The sequence below is a fragment of the Sinohyriopsis cumingii genome, unplaced genomic scaffold (genome assembly GCF_028554795.1).
Source record: "Sinohyriopsis cumingii isolate HCF-2022 unplaced genomic scaffold, ASM2855479v2 utg000160l, whole genome shotgun sequence".
In the NCBI taxonomy this organism is placed as follows: domain Eukaryota; kingdom Metazoa; phylum Mollusca; class Bivalvia; order Unionida; family Unionidae; genus Sinohyriopsis; species Sinohyriopsis cumingii.
This window is the reverse complement of record NW_028315873.1, coordinates 7,401,815-7,413,430: the sequence shown is the minus strand read 5'-3', so window position 1 is coordinate 7,413,430 and position 11,616 is coordinate 7,401,815. Positions and strand designations below refer to the sequence as shown.

At 34.7% G+C, this 11,616-nt stretch overlaps 1 protein-coding gene across 1 annotated transcript; it reads right to left on the bottom strand.

Annotated features, from left to right (window-relative positions):
• Positions 1 to 6,013: 6,013 nt before the first annotated feature.
• LOC149774717 (KRAB domain-containing protein 2-like) lies at positions 6,014 to 8,950 on the bottom strand. Its single transcript, XM_089944985.1, has 5 exons — positions 8,897 to 8,950; positions 7,778 to 7,897; positions 7,282 to 7,386; positions 6,743 to 6,878; positions 6,014 to 6,408 (listed from the first exon to the last, which is right to left on the bottom strand). Exons 1-5 carry the CDS (start codon positions 8,948 to 8,950, stop codon positions 6,014 to 6,016), a joined length of 810 nt encoding a protein of 269 aa, XP_089801111.1.
• Positions 8,951 to 11,616: the final 2,666 nt, after the last annotated feature.

Below are 11,616 nucleotides of genomic sequence, written 5' to 3'. Positions count from 1 at the left end.
ACTTAGCATCTCGTAATTACGCCTTAGCTATCTTGTAATTACGACTTAACGTCGACTGGAAAGATAATAATTCACGTGATCGAAAGTCACAAGTAAGTCATACTCATGTAGACAAAAGCGTTTGATCCCAAACCAAGTGGTATTAATTTAATCCAAACATGTGCATCATTTCTTGCGATTTAGGATGGACCGTACGAGAATATGCAGGTTTTAATTTCGTGTGGAATTCACAGCATCAGTCACCAACTAGGAATAGGGTATTCAATGTCTTAGTTTTGTCTCTTGATTCTGGGAGCGAGAATGAGTTTAAATTAGATGGGCTGTGGAAGGAAATGCGGTAGGTGACACGGTACATCTTTGTCTGTCTATCAACGAAGCCATGTATATGTCTATCAAATGAACTATTTTACTATCTATCTGCCTCCATATCTGTTTGCATAAATATACGTCATACAACTTTACAAAAAGATGCATGGCTGGTTATGATGCAATTAAACGTACAGATGAAACCATATATTGGTCATTTAATTAAAACAGAAATATCACAGTGTGATTACATTTTATATTGACGAAATGTATTTTTGTGTATTATTTGTCCTGGCATACTATGTACAAATTGTTGTTAAACATGAATCATAATTATCTATTTGGAAAGGTCTTGTGTACATCGTCAGTTTTTAAATGTAAATATCTTAGAGAAAATTATCAACATAAATTCCTTAGCCGATAAGGTACGTGAGAGAGAGAGAGAGAGGTTCTATTGAACGTTTATTTCAGTATACAACTTTTTACACGGAACTATAGATGCACGAATGTCACTTGCACATATTTACAAATGCCAATCTGATTATACTCATGTATAAATAGATTAGGTATAAGAGACAGGGGCATTGAACAAAATATATTTTTATTGGGAATTACTTACAGATATATGTATTTTGCTACTTTCTTATTCGTTTTTCTTTGGATATATACGATCGATTGAAATTTATCTCCCACCACTTTTAAATGATGTTATAAAATATCGGAAACATGTGTGAGCAATAATTTAAAAAAATGTCACCCAAGTAGTCATGACTAACTTTTATATGCATAATCTAATACGTTTGTGTGTGTGTGTGTGTGTGTGTGTGTGTGTCTGTGTGTGTGTGTGTGTCAGTGTGAGCGAGACAGTCAACTTTTAGAAAGAGAATTTTTTAATTTTTTGTTAGTTCATGGGAATGTACATAGCAAGTAAATTAATTTTATTTAATGACTGATCCATTTCTTTATCGATTAAATCATGATAATTGATATAGTTTTAATCACTAGGACAACCGTACCAAAAGTGCTTTAAAATAATATTGAAATTCTGTAATACTTCATCAGTTCAATTTTCGAACCTAAACATATCTTATATCCCAATACCATTTTCAGAGTTTAAAAAGGGTACGTAGAACTGCCTATGCCATCTGTAAATTATAACAGATAGCTACTGCACCATTTGCAAATAGTTGAAAATTGCATTTTCTTGTACCTTCTACTTAATGCGGATAAATTGGGCTCAAACTTGGAATGCGCCATTTCTCGAGAAATTGCGCGCAACAACTTGGAATTTCTAATTGTTGCGCTCTTTCTCGAGAAATTGCTCGGTAGATGGCTTCAACGTGTAATAGCCATTTCTCGAGAAATTGCGTGCAACAACTTGGAATTCCACATTAATCGGCATCTTTACTTTCGCAAATTCTAAGCATTAGTCTGCTATTTAATTATTTCATATTAGTTTTCAATGATTTATATATCTGTTTAAAATCTTTATATTTATTTAATCTGATTTTTGTTTCCATGGCATTTTTTTATATGTTAAATATGTTTCCAAAAAATATTTGTGCTTAAAATATATGTCTGAAAAAATATTTTAATAAAATAATAATATATTTAAATTTAGATGTATTTTGTATTCTTTGTTTCTTTCTGTATTCTGCCATTTTTTACAAATTAATCCTTTTAAATACTATTGTAACTCTAGGAAAGGTCTTGAAACATATTAAACATCTCAAGGGACTATTATTATTGTCCCACTGAACTTATTGGAGTTATTCCAAGTTGTTGCATGATGCTTGCATGCATCATTTTGGAATTTTGTCCTGGAAAGATGGATTTAAATGTAGAAAATGTCTCAAATGTTGTTGTTGTTTTTGTAGGGTTTAACCCATTTTTCAGCACACGATAGGCTATGCATGGCGGCCAGTATTAATGGTGGAGGAAGAACTCGGGAAAACCCCAGAAAGAACCACCGACCCAGGAGAAGCTACTGGCAAGCTCTCTCACATACCCACATTAGCCGAATCCGAGACTCGAACTTACGCAGACAGAGGTGAGATGGCAGTGATCCGTAACGAAGAGCGCTTTAGACCACTCGGCCACTCGGGGCCCCACGTCTCAAGTGGAGACGTTGCACAAAATTAAAATCTGGAACATATTAAACATCTCAAGAGACTATTGCTGTTGCCCCATAGGGTTATATTTCACAGCCTAGAGTATTTTTTCTAAGTTGTTGCATCATGCCACCATACTTTTTTATAAAAAATTTATTTCTGAAAAGACTAATTTCAAGGTAGGAGATACCTAGATGGGAGAAGTTGCATAACATTAATAGTAGGAAGATATTAAATGTCCAAAGTATCTATTACTATTGACCCATAGGCTTGTATTTCACAGTTATGGGGGTTACTTCAGTGAATGTTGTGTGATGCATACATGCCATTTTTTAAAAAAATAATCTTTTAAAATTATATTGTAAATATAGGAAAGGGTAAATATAGGAAAAGTCTTAAACGGAATTGTTGCAGAAACTGAATATTTGGAACATATTAAAGGTCTAAGGATCTTGCTATTGTTGTCCCATTGAACTTATTGGAGTTATTCCAAGTTGTTGCATGATGCTTGCATGCAACATTTTCGAATTAAGTACTGGAAAAATGGATTTAAATGTAGAAAATGTATCAAGTGGAGATGTAGCACAAAATTAAAATCTGGAACATATTAAACATCTCAAGAGACTATTGCTGTTGCCCCATAGGCTTATATTTCACAGCCTTGGATGTTTATTCTAAGTTGTTGCATCATGCCACCATACTTTTTTTAAATTTTAGTTCTGAAAAGACTAATTTCAAGGTAGGAGATACCTTGCATGCAACATTTTGGAATTTTGTCCTGGAAAGATGGATGGATGACCAGTATGCTATGAGTGTCTTGTGTATATAATACTTTTAAATTCTAAAAATAATCAGAAATGACCTGTGTTCGTCTAAATTTTATCAAGAAAAGAAAGAACGAAAAAAGGGAAGGGAAGAAAGAGGAGCATTATGTTTATTAGTTTATTAGCAAGCATTGGGTTTCCCATTTTATATATGGTTGGTTACATTTTATTGATTTAGTTGTATTATGTGTGAGGTACCGGAGGATCATTGACATCAAAATAGGTAGGATTCATTTTCTCAAACAACAACTATGTTATTGTTTTAATTATTTTATTTGTGATATTATTTACAGCTGTATAAACTTTTAAAAAAAAGCAAAATATTCACATATCAAGAACAAATTTTCTGCTGTCTTGGATGAGAACTTCAGCCTCAAGGTAGGAGATTCCTTCAACAGCTGCCATCACGTGTATCAGTACCTTGAAGAAAATTTTAATAAAAACACATTATACAAGATCACAGAGTTTATAGTTACCACAATGAAAGCGTGTGGTCAGGTAATAATAATAGATAAGTAGCATAGGAGTCCTCCATTAGGAAAATACAGACAAGGACGTTATGGGGCTATGTCACATGGCGCTACGCGAAGTGAACATGCCCATAAAAGAGTCTGGAAAAAAAATTCAAATGGACAACATATTTTATAGATATACCTTCATCAGATTACCTGTACCCCTCCCTTTATTTCTTCTTCCTTTACACATACTAACATAATGCAGCTGCAATGCTGCGCCAATACCCCGAAAGGGAAGACTATTAAAAAATTTTTTCGACCTTTTGGCATATTTTAAAATGGGTGGACATGCTCTAGATGGGAGATATACAACAAATATTGACAATGCCCATTTCACATTTGACCTTTAGTGAGGTCCGGAAGACTTGGGTTATCTTATCAATTGACAATGCCCAAAAGGTCTATCTCTTCCTATCTGCGAAAGTGTTTCAGCACACACATACAAACCACTAAGGTTTCAAATAGTTTCTATGAAAAACACTTCTCGCCCAAATTTCAAAATTGAATATTTTTCTCCTGATGTGATATAAACAAGGAGAAAGTCAGGACAACTGGGATTATTTAATTTGGAATAACTGCTGTCAAAAATTACGTAAATAATTAATATCTAATATCATTTATGAAATCTGGTGTCTTTATACCAAGAAATTGGTCTCAAAAAGGAGCAGGATAACATGTACATCAGTGTTTGTTTCTTAAATAATCAGGAATCTTATGACTCTCTAGCTGTACCTATCATTACACCAGGGGAGGTGTGAATGATATCTCCATTCCTTTCCAACACAGTTCGATAGAAAGATGCTGTAAGCAGTTTGACTTTTAATGCTTTTACCAACGATCAACCTGCATCTTACCTCAACTTGGGCTTCATGGCTGGCATTCTCATTCTCATCTTCTGGTGCACTGGCAGTCTGTCAAAAAGTACGTAAATAATTAATATCTAATATCATTCATGAAATCTGGTGTCTTTATAATAAGAAACTGGTCTCAAAAAGGAGCAGGATAACATGTACATCAGTGTTTGTTTTTTTTAAATAATCAGGAATCTTAAGACTCTCTAGCTGTACCTATCATTACACCAGGGGAGATGTGAATGATATCCACATTCCTTTCCAATATCATTCGATAGAAAGAAGCTGAAAACAGTGAATGTTAACGCTATTACTAACGATCAACAACGTGCATCTAACCTCTACTTGGGCTTCATGGCTGACATTCTCTTCTTCTGCTTCTGGTCCATTTGTAGTCTGTCAAAAAAGTACACAGAGCATAAATGTCTCATTGACAACAGCCAAGATGAGTTAATGGATGCCATTTTATAGTTGCCAACAGCTTAAGAATATTATATACTGCTCATGGTTTTAAGTAAGTAATGAATGTTATGAATACTTTTTGTTTAAAAAATCTTTCTTCCCAAAAATATATGTGATCGAAGTTATATTTTTTCTGCATAGTTTGCCTAGAGTAAAAAAAGTTCCTTGGGCCCGCCCTAATTAAAGTGAAACTTTGGTGCCAAATCATTAATGCTGTACCAAGCATTTCAAGCAAATACTTAGTAGTTGGAGAAAATGGATTTACAAAGAAAAATGATTAATCTTTAAGTCAGGGAATAATAATAATAATAATAATAATAATAATAATAACGTTTTCCTTACTCCAGCATAGCTGTGGTCAAGCAATGGGTCACACTCTTGGCTATCTTCTTGTGACTCTTCCACATCCACCTCTTCTTGGGCAATCACTCTGGCAGGCTGTCCAAGTGGTGGTGGGGATGGTGGTTTTTTCCCAAATACACACTCATATGGTGTCATCTGTATCAACCTGCTCACTATGGTGTTGGGTTGATCTGAAAGTGTTTACCGACATTTGAAAGATAGTACCATATATGAACACTTTTCTTTGAAATGGGCTTTAAAAAAGTACAACCTGGCAACATTATGTGCAGAGAAAGGCTACAGTCTTGAACACCAGTTTTAAGTGCACATCATTGCTTCATGGTGTCTTGTTAACATTTAACTTGGTTGGTTACATCAGTGCCAGAAATGGATATGATATGTGCTTTATTCGGTATGACCATTTTACTAATTGAAGCTGTTGATGGTCAATCAACATTGTACCTATAACATGAGCTCTTTGATAACATGTGGAGGATGTAGTTAAATGAAGCATAAACTTATCAGTGGATAAATACAGCACATATTAGACATTGATGTCATGCAATCAAACTGTCAACTGAATCACTTAACCTAAACAGAAACTAACATTGTATGAGAAGAAGCCACATATGCCAGGGAGCTGGGCCATCACCATGATGGGTGGCCTCCATTGCTGCAATTTTCTCCTCCAGTACCCGATTCCCTCTCTCCACCAATCCTTGAGACTGAGGATGACGGGGACGTCCATGAACAATATCACTTGACCCTGGCCACTTCTGCAGGAGTCTATCAAGAGCTCCAAACTCTGATCCATTGTCTGTATGCAGAATGGCTGATATTCCAATGATGCTAAACATATGGGACAAAGCGAGATAAACCTCTGCTTGAGTCTTCTGGACCAGTGGTGCCAGTAAGTGGAACGTACTGAAGTGATCCATCAGGTGGAGTATATACTTATAACCACCTGATGGCTTCCTCGTCATGTCGACAAGGTCAACTTGCAAATATTAATGTAAAATTATTAATGATTTTTATCAACTATGTTTTTCTGCTGTTTTCATAAATTGCCAAATTGCAAATGTATATTTCATTTGTTTGTATTTTTTTTTACAACAATATGAAATAAAAAATAATGATCCATAGTGATTAGGAAGAATGTTGACAAGTATGAATTTCCTATAATTTTGGTATGGAACAGGAGATAAAAGAACTATCTTTGTACATGATATATACAGATAAATGCATTTATCAATTAGTGATATTACTGTTACACATATATAGATTCACAAATGCAGCAAGGTTATTAACCATTGTTGAACACACATGACAACGAGAGAACAAGCCCTGGCTGATTATAACTCTGGGTGGGGCTTGTATAACTTGTGCCTTATTCCTACTGGATGTCCTGCACATGTTGATGTACTTTTGAACAGCACTTTTGGGCAGGCCTTCATATTGATCAGCAACCTGGGTATAAAAAAAATACATAGCTTATCAAGAAAATGTAGCTCCAAAATATGTAACAAAGTTATGTATAGAAATAGAAATATTATAAGACAGTTTATTTTTTAAATATGACATCATATTTATAAGACAGTTTATTTTTTAAATATGACATCATATTTAACAAATATAAAGAAACTAAATTGATAATAATAATAATACTATTAATAATTATGCCAGTCTTCAATTTGGCTGAATATATAATGCATATTGGTGTCACCGGCCCGTACGAGATAAACCAACTGGTCAAGGCACGGATTTCTGATACCTTGTGTATTTTTACTCATTCCTTCCCATGTAGAATGGTCTGATGGAGTGCGTTTAATGTTGGATGGATGAAAACATAATACATTTTATTGCATTATACCTTGTGTAGCATTACGCGTTCCTTCCCATGGCCAGTGGCCTGATGGAGTGCCTTTAATGTTGGATGAAAGTCCTCGATGGGTACTACAATCAGTCGGCCACTTGTCTGAAAATATGAATTGCAATATTTGATAAGAATTAGGCATCAAATGGAATAAAAATTCCAGGCCTTGTTACAGCCATTACTCACTTGATTACAGCAGGTCTCATTACACTGATTACAGGCCTTGTTACAATATTCCAGGTGATTATGATTATTGACAAGATCTTTTAGGGCCTAGTCACTGTGATTGCTGACTTGATAACTACAGGCCTTTTTACAATGTTTACTGACCTAATTACCACATGCCTTGTTACAGTGATTACTGATTATTTCCACTCTTGCCATAGTTAATAATAACTCGATTACTATAGATCTTGTCATAATGATTTCTGACTTGATTACTTTGAGTCTCATTATAGTGAATGAAAGTTATAAATTTTTCTCCTTAACTTACATGAGCTGAAGTTGCTCCCGAGAACTTTTGGTCTCGGATTTGCTTGGGTACAGTCAAGACTCTGGTATGGACCCCATCTTCTCCTGGTATGGACATTGATCCATAACCCTTCTGCTGAACCTGTTAGTATAAGCAAATACAAGTAATGACTGCCAAGTTTTGTCATCTTTTTATGTTGGTATTCTATTGTTCTCAACCTTCTTTGTCTTCTTCTTTAATTAATAGATCAACAAATAAGACTACTTAAAGAGACAGTTTTGTTTGCTATTTTTAAATACTTTTAAAAATGGTGTATTATTATCATTGTCATTTTTTGCCACCTACAATGCAGTATATTGTATACTATTTTCATATCTGCATACCTTACCAATTATCAAGGTTGTTAGAATTATCTCTGATTTGCATCGGTAATTTTAGCATTTGGGTCTTTCAGCTTCCCATAGATTATTCTGTCTATGAGATTGTGTAGGTATAAAAGGAAGTCATCTCTACTGATCCAGTCTTATAATTCTATATGACTTCGATTCTTTTCTCCCATTTTCATATAAGTTTACTTGATTTTCCAGAACTAAACTTTCTGTTGTATACAAAAATATTATGGCAGTTTAATTATACTGATATAAATGAAATTCGTTTTAATTAACTTTACTATTTCCATTAGCAACTCCTGTGTGAATACATTAGGCATATATATATATATATATATATATATATATATATATATATATATATATATATATATATATATATATATATATATATGCACATACACCTATACATACATAAATATTTTATACATTTCTTGAACTTCTGTATTTGATCCTATTTCCTTCACTATCCATAAATCATGATACAATTCCTCATACATCTTTATAGCTGCTTTAAATTATGCATTATTCTAATATAACTCTGGCTTTATCAATTCAGGCCATATGTGTATTTATAGTCTATGTAAAATATATGTTTTCCTTCATTTATTGTTATATGATGTTAAACATACATTGACAATATATTGCTGGTTTCATGTACCTCTTCTATACCACACCGTAATTGTCATAGAGTGTATGATTTAATTGCAATTCACACACAATAGGGTGTCTGTGTGGTTTTATAGCACACCTTGCCCAGGTAACAAGGAAATTTCTGTATTACTGTGAAAACAATTCCATCCATAGTGTGAAATAAATGGACAAGGAAGGTTATCAAGCCATGACCAAACTTAATCTCTATTAATACAAATATTCTGTAGGTTTGTTCAAGTAATTGTTCTGTATACAGGTCAGTGTATCAAACTGTGAAACTGCTGAGGTGACTTGTAGGATGGATAAATCTCATGACACTTGAATTAGCATAATTTAGTCATATACTTTGTTACTCTGTGTTCATTTACAGGTTCCAGTTGCCAAGTGATTATGTTCAATATTTCTTACACTGTAAAACTCTTTTAAACATGGTTCCATCTGTGCTAAATGAACTTGAAGGCTGTGATTAATTTACTCATGAGAGCAGATTGTATATTAGACAACAGTAGTAAATGGGGATACCCTACGTACAATGGGAATTAGCATTACAAACCACCCTGGGACACTCTACGTACAATGGGAATTTAACATGGCGAAAAATCGTGGGTCAGATTACGTACAATGGGAATTAACATGGGAATAAATCGTGGGTTACTTTACGTACAAGGGAAATTTAACATGGCGAAAAATCGTGGGTCACTCTACGTACAAGGGGAATTTAACATGGGGAATAGAGTTTGGGCTTGTTTAGGGACAAGGGGAATTGAATATGGGATTTTTTTTTTTTTAAATTTTTTTAAAAAGGGGTAGGCAATGGAAAGGCTATCTCTTTTCGAGAAATATGGCTGGCCTTGAAAAGGGCCTTTGGGTTTTCTTCTTCTTCTGCTTCTAATTTCTTCTTTTTCTCCACCAAGTTCTTATTTTATCTCCAACACTCTTTCTCTTCTTCTCTTTCTTTTTCTCCTGCTCTTCTTTCTTCTTCTCTTCCTCCTCTTCTTTCTTCCTCTTCTCATTTTCTTCTTCTTTTTCAATCTTTTCGTTCCATTTGCTTATTCTTATTCTTTCCTCTTCATCCTCCTTCTCCTCCTTTATCTCTTTCATGACACCACTAATCTTGTCCTTTACCTTTTTTAAGTTATTCATTTCCATCTTTACACGATGAGGACTATAGGAATAATGGTCTTCAACCAGTCTTATCAACATCTGCTCCATCATTCCTAAGTTGTCTAAAACGTCTTGTAATGTTTGTATTTTGTCCATTTGGTTAGAAGCCATCTTCTTTTTTTATTCTTTGCAGAATGGTTTGAACGACGAATACTGTGGGTTCTTATACTTAAAGCGCGTACGTGAAGGAAAACATCCCCCTAAAACGTAAAATTGATCTTACCTAGATCATGACCAAACAACGCGCGGACGTGAAGGAAAACATCCCCTACTTTTTCATTTCATATAATAAAACCCAAACTATACTTTCTCATTTCATATAATAAAAACCCAAACTATACTCTCCACATACGCTAAGAAACAGTAAAACAAAATCCATAATCTACTATTCACACAATCGTACGTGAGCGGGTACAAACACAAACACACAAACACAAACACACAAACACATACGCTAAGAAACAATAAACAAAATCCATAATCTACTATCCACACAATCGTACGTGAGCGCTTACAGAACCCTAACTATACTCTTCACCTACGCTAAGAAACAATAAAGAAACCCATAATCTACTATTCCCACAAACATACCTTAGCTCTTACAAGCACCAACACACAAACAGATACCCTCACACTATCTTAAAAAAGAGTTAGTGTTTATATTCACATTACTCTACCTACACATTGGCAAATTGATGGTTATTTCTTTTCTAGAGTATTGGGTAGCCGTGAAAAGGGCTGTTTTTTTTGTTTGGAACTTCATGGACACCTGGTTAATGGTGGCACCTTCCAGGCCTGGCGCCGCATACACATCTTGTCCCCCAATTACTTTTTACCTTTTTGGGGGAGAGAGCAGAGGCAGGATATGTCGCTTCAGAATCCCAATTTTCGCTCTCTGGGATTCTGAAATTTCTTCTTCTTCTCTCCTTTTCCTCCTCCTCCTCTTCTTTGTATCTTCTCTCCTCCTCTTTGTATCTTCTTTCCTCTTCTTCTTTATATCTTCTCTCCTCCTCTTCTTTGTTTCTTCTTTCCTCCTCCTCTCTTATCCTTCCCTCCTCCACAATCGCTTCCGCGGCCAGTTCATTTAATATGCGCCTGGCATATTCCAGATGCACATGAAGTTCCAACAGTTTCTCCAGTCTCGTGTTCATTTTTGGTGTTGATCAATCAACAAGGGTAGCTGGACTGCCGAACGAGTTTCAATTTATACTGAAAGCGCGGACGTGAAGGAAAACATCCCCCTAAAAACATAAAATTCATCTTACCTAGATCATAACCAAAAAAAAATCAACAACGCGCGGACCTAAAAGAAACACTCACTCACTTTTTTATGCTACCCATCACTGTTTTAAAATTTTTTATAAATCACTTCAATAGACTATCCACATACGCAAAGCAATCCAATCTAACCCCAAATTTACACCTCAAACACCAAAAAGAAAAGACATCATTTTAATCTGCTATCCATACCAACTTACTTAACCACTTACAAACACAAGCACACAAACACATACCCTCACATTTTTTTAAAAAAGAGTTAGTGTTTATTTTCACACTACTCTACCTACACACATTGGCAAATCGATTGTTATTTCTTTTCTAGAGTATTGGGTAGCCCTGAAAAGGGCTGTTTTTTTTTTTTGTTTTGCTATG

Coding starts and splice junctions, on each gene's coding strand:
- LOC149774717 (XM_089944985.1), bottom strand. CDS start 8,950: ATGGATGGAATTGTTTTCACAGTAATACAGAAATTTCCTTGTTACCTG. Junction 7,387..7,777: donor CGGGAGCAACTTCAGCTCAT/GTAAGTTAAGGA, acceptor TCATATTTTCAG/ACAAGTGGCCGACTGATTGT. Junction 6,409..6,742: donor CAGCCAGGGCTTGTTCTCTC/GTTGTCATGTGT, acceptor AATATTTGCAAG/TTGACCTTGTCGACATGACG.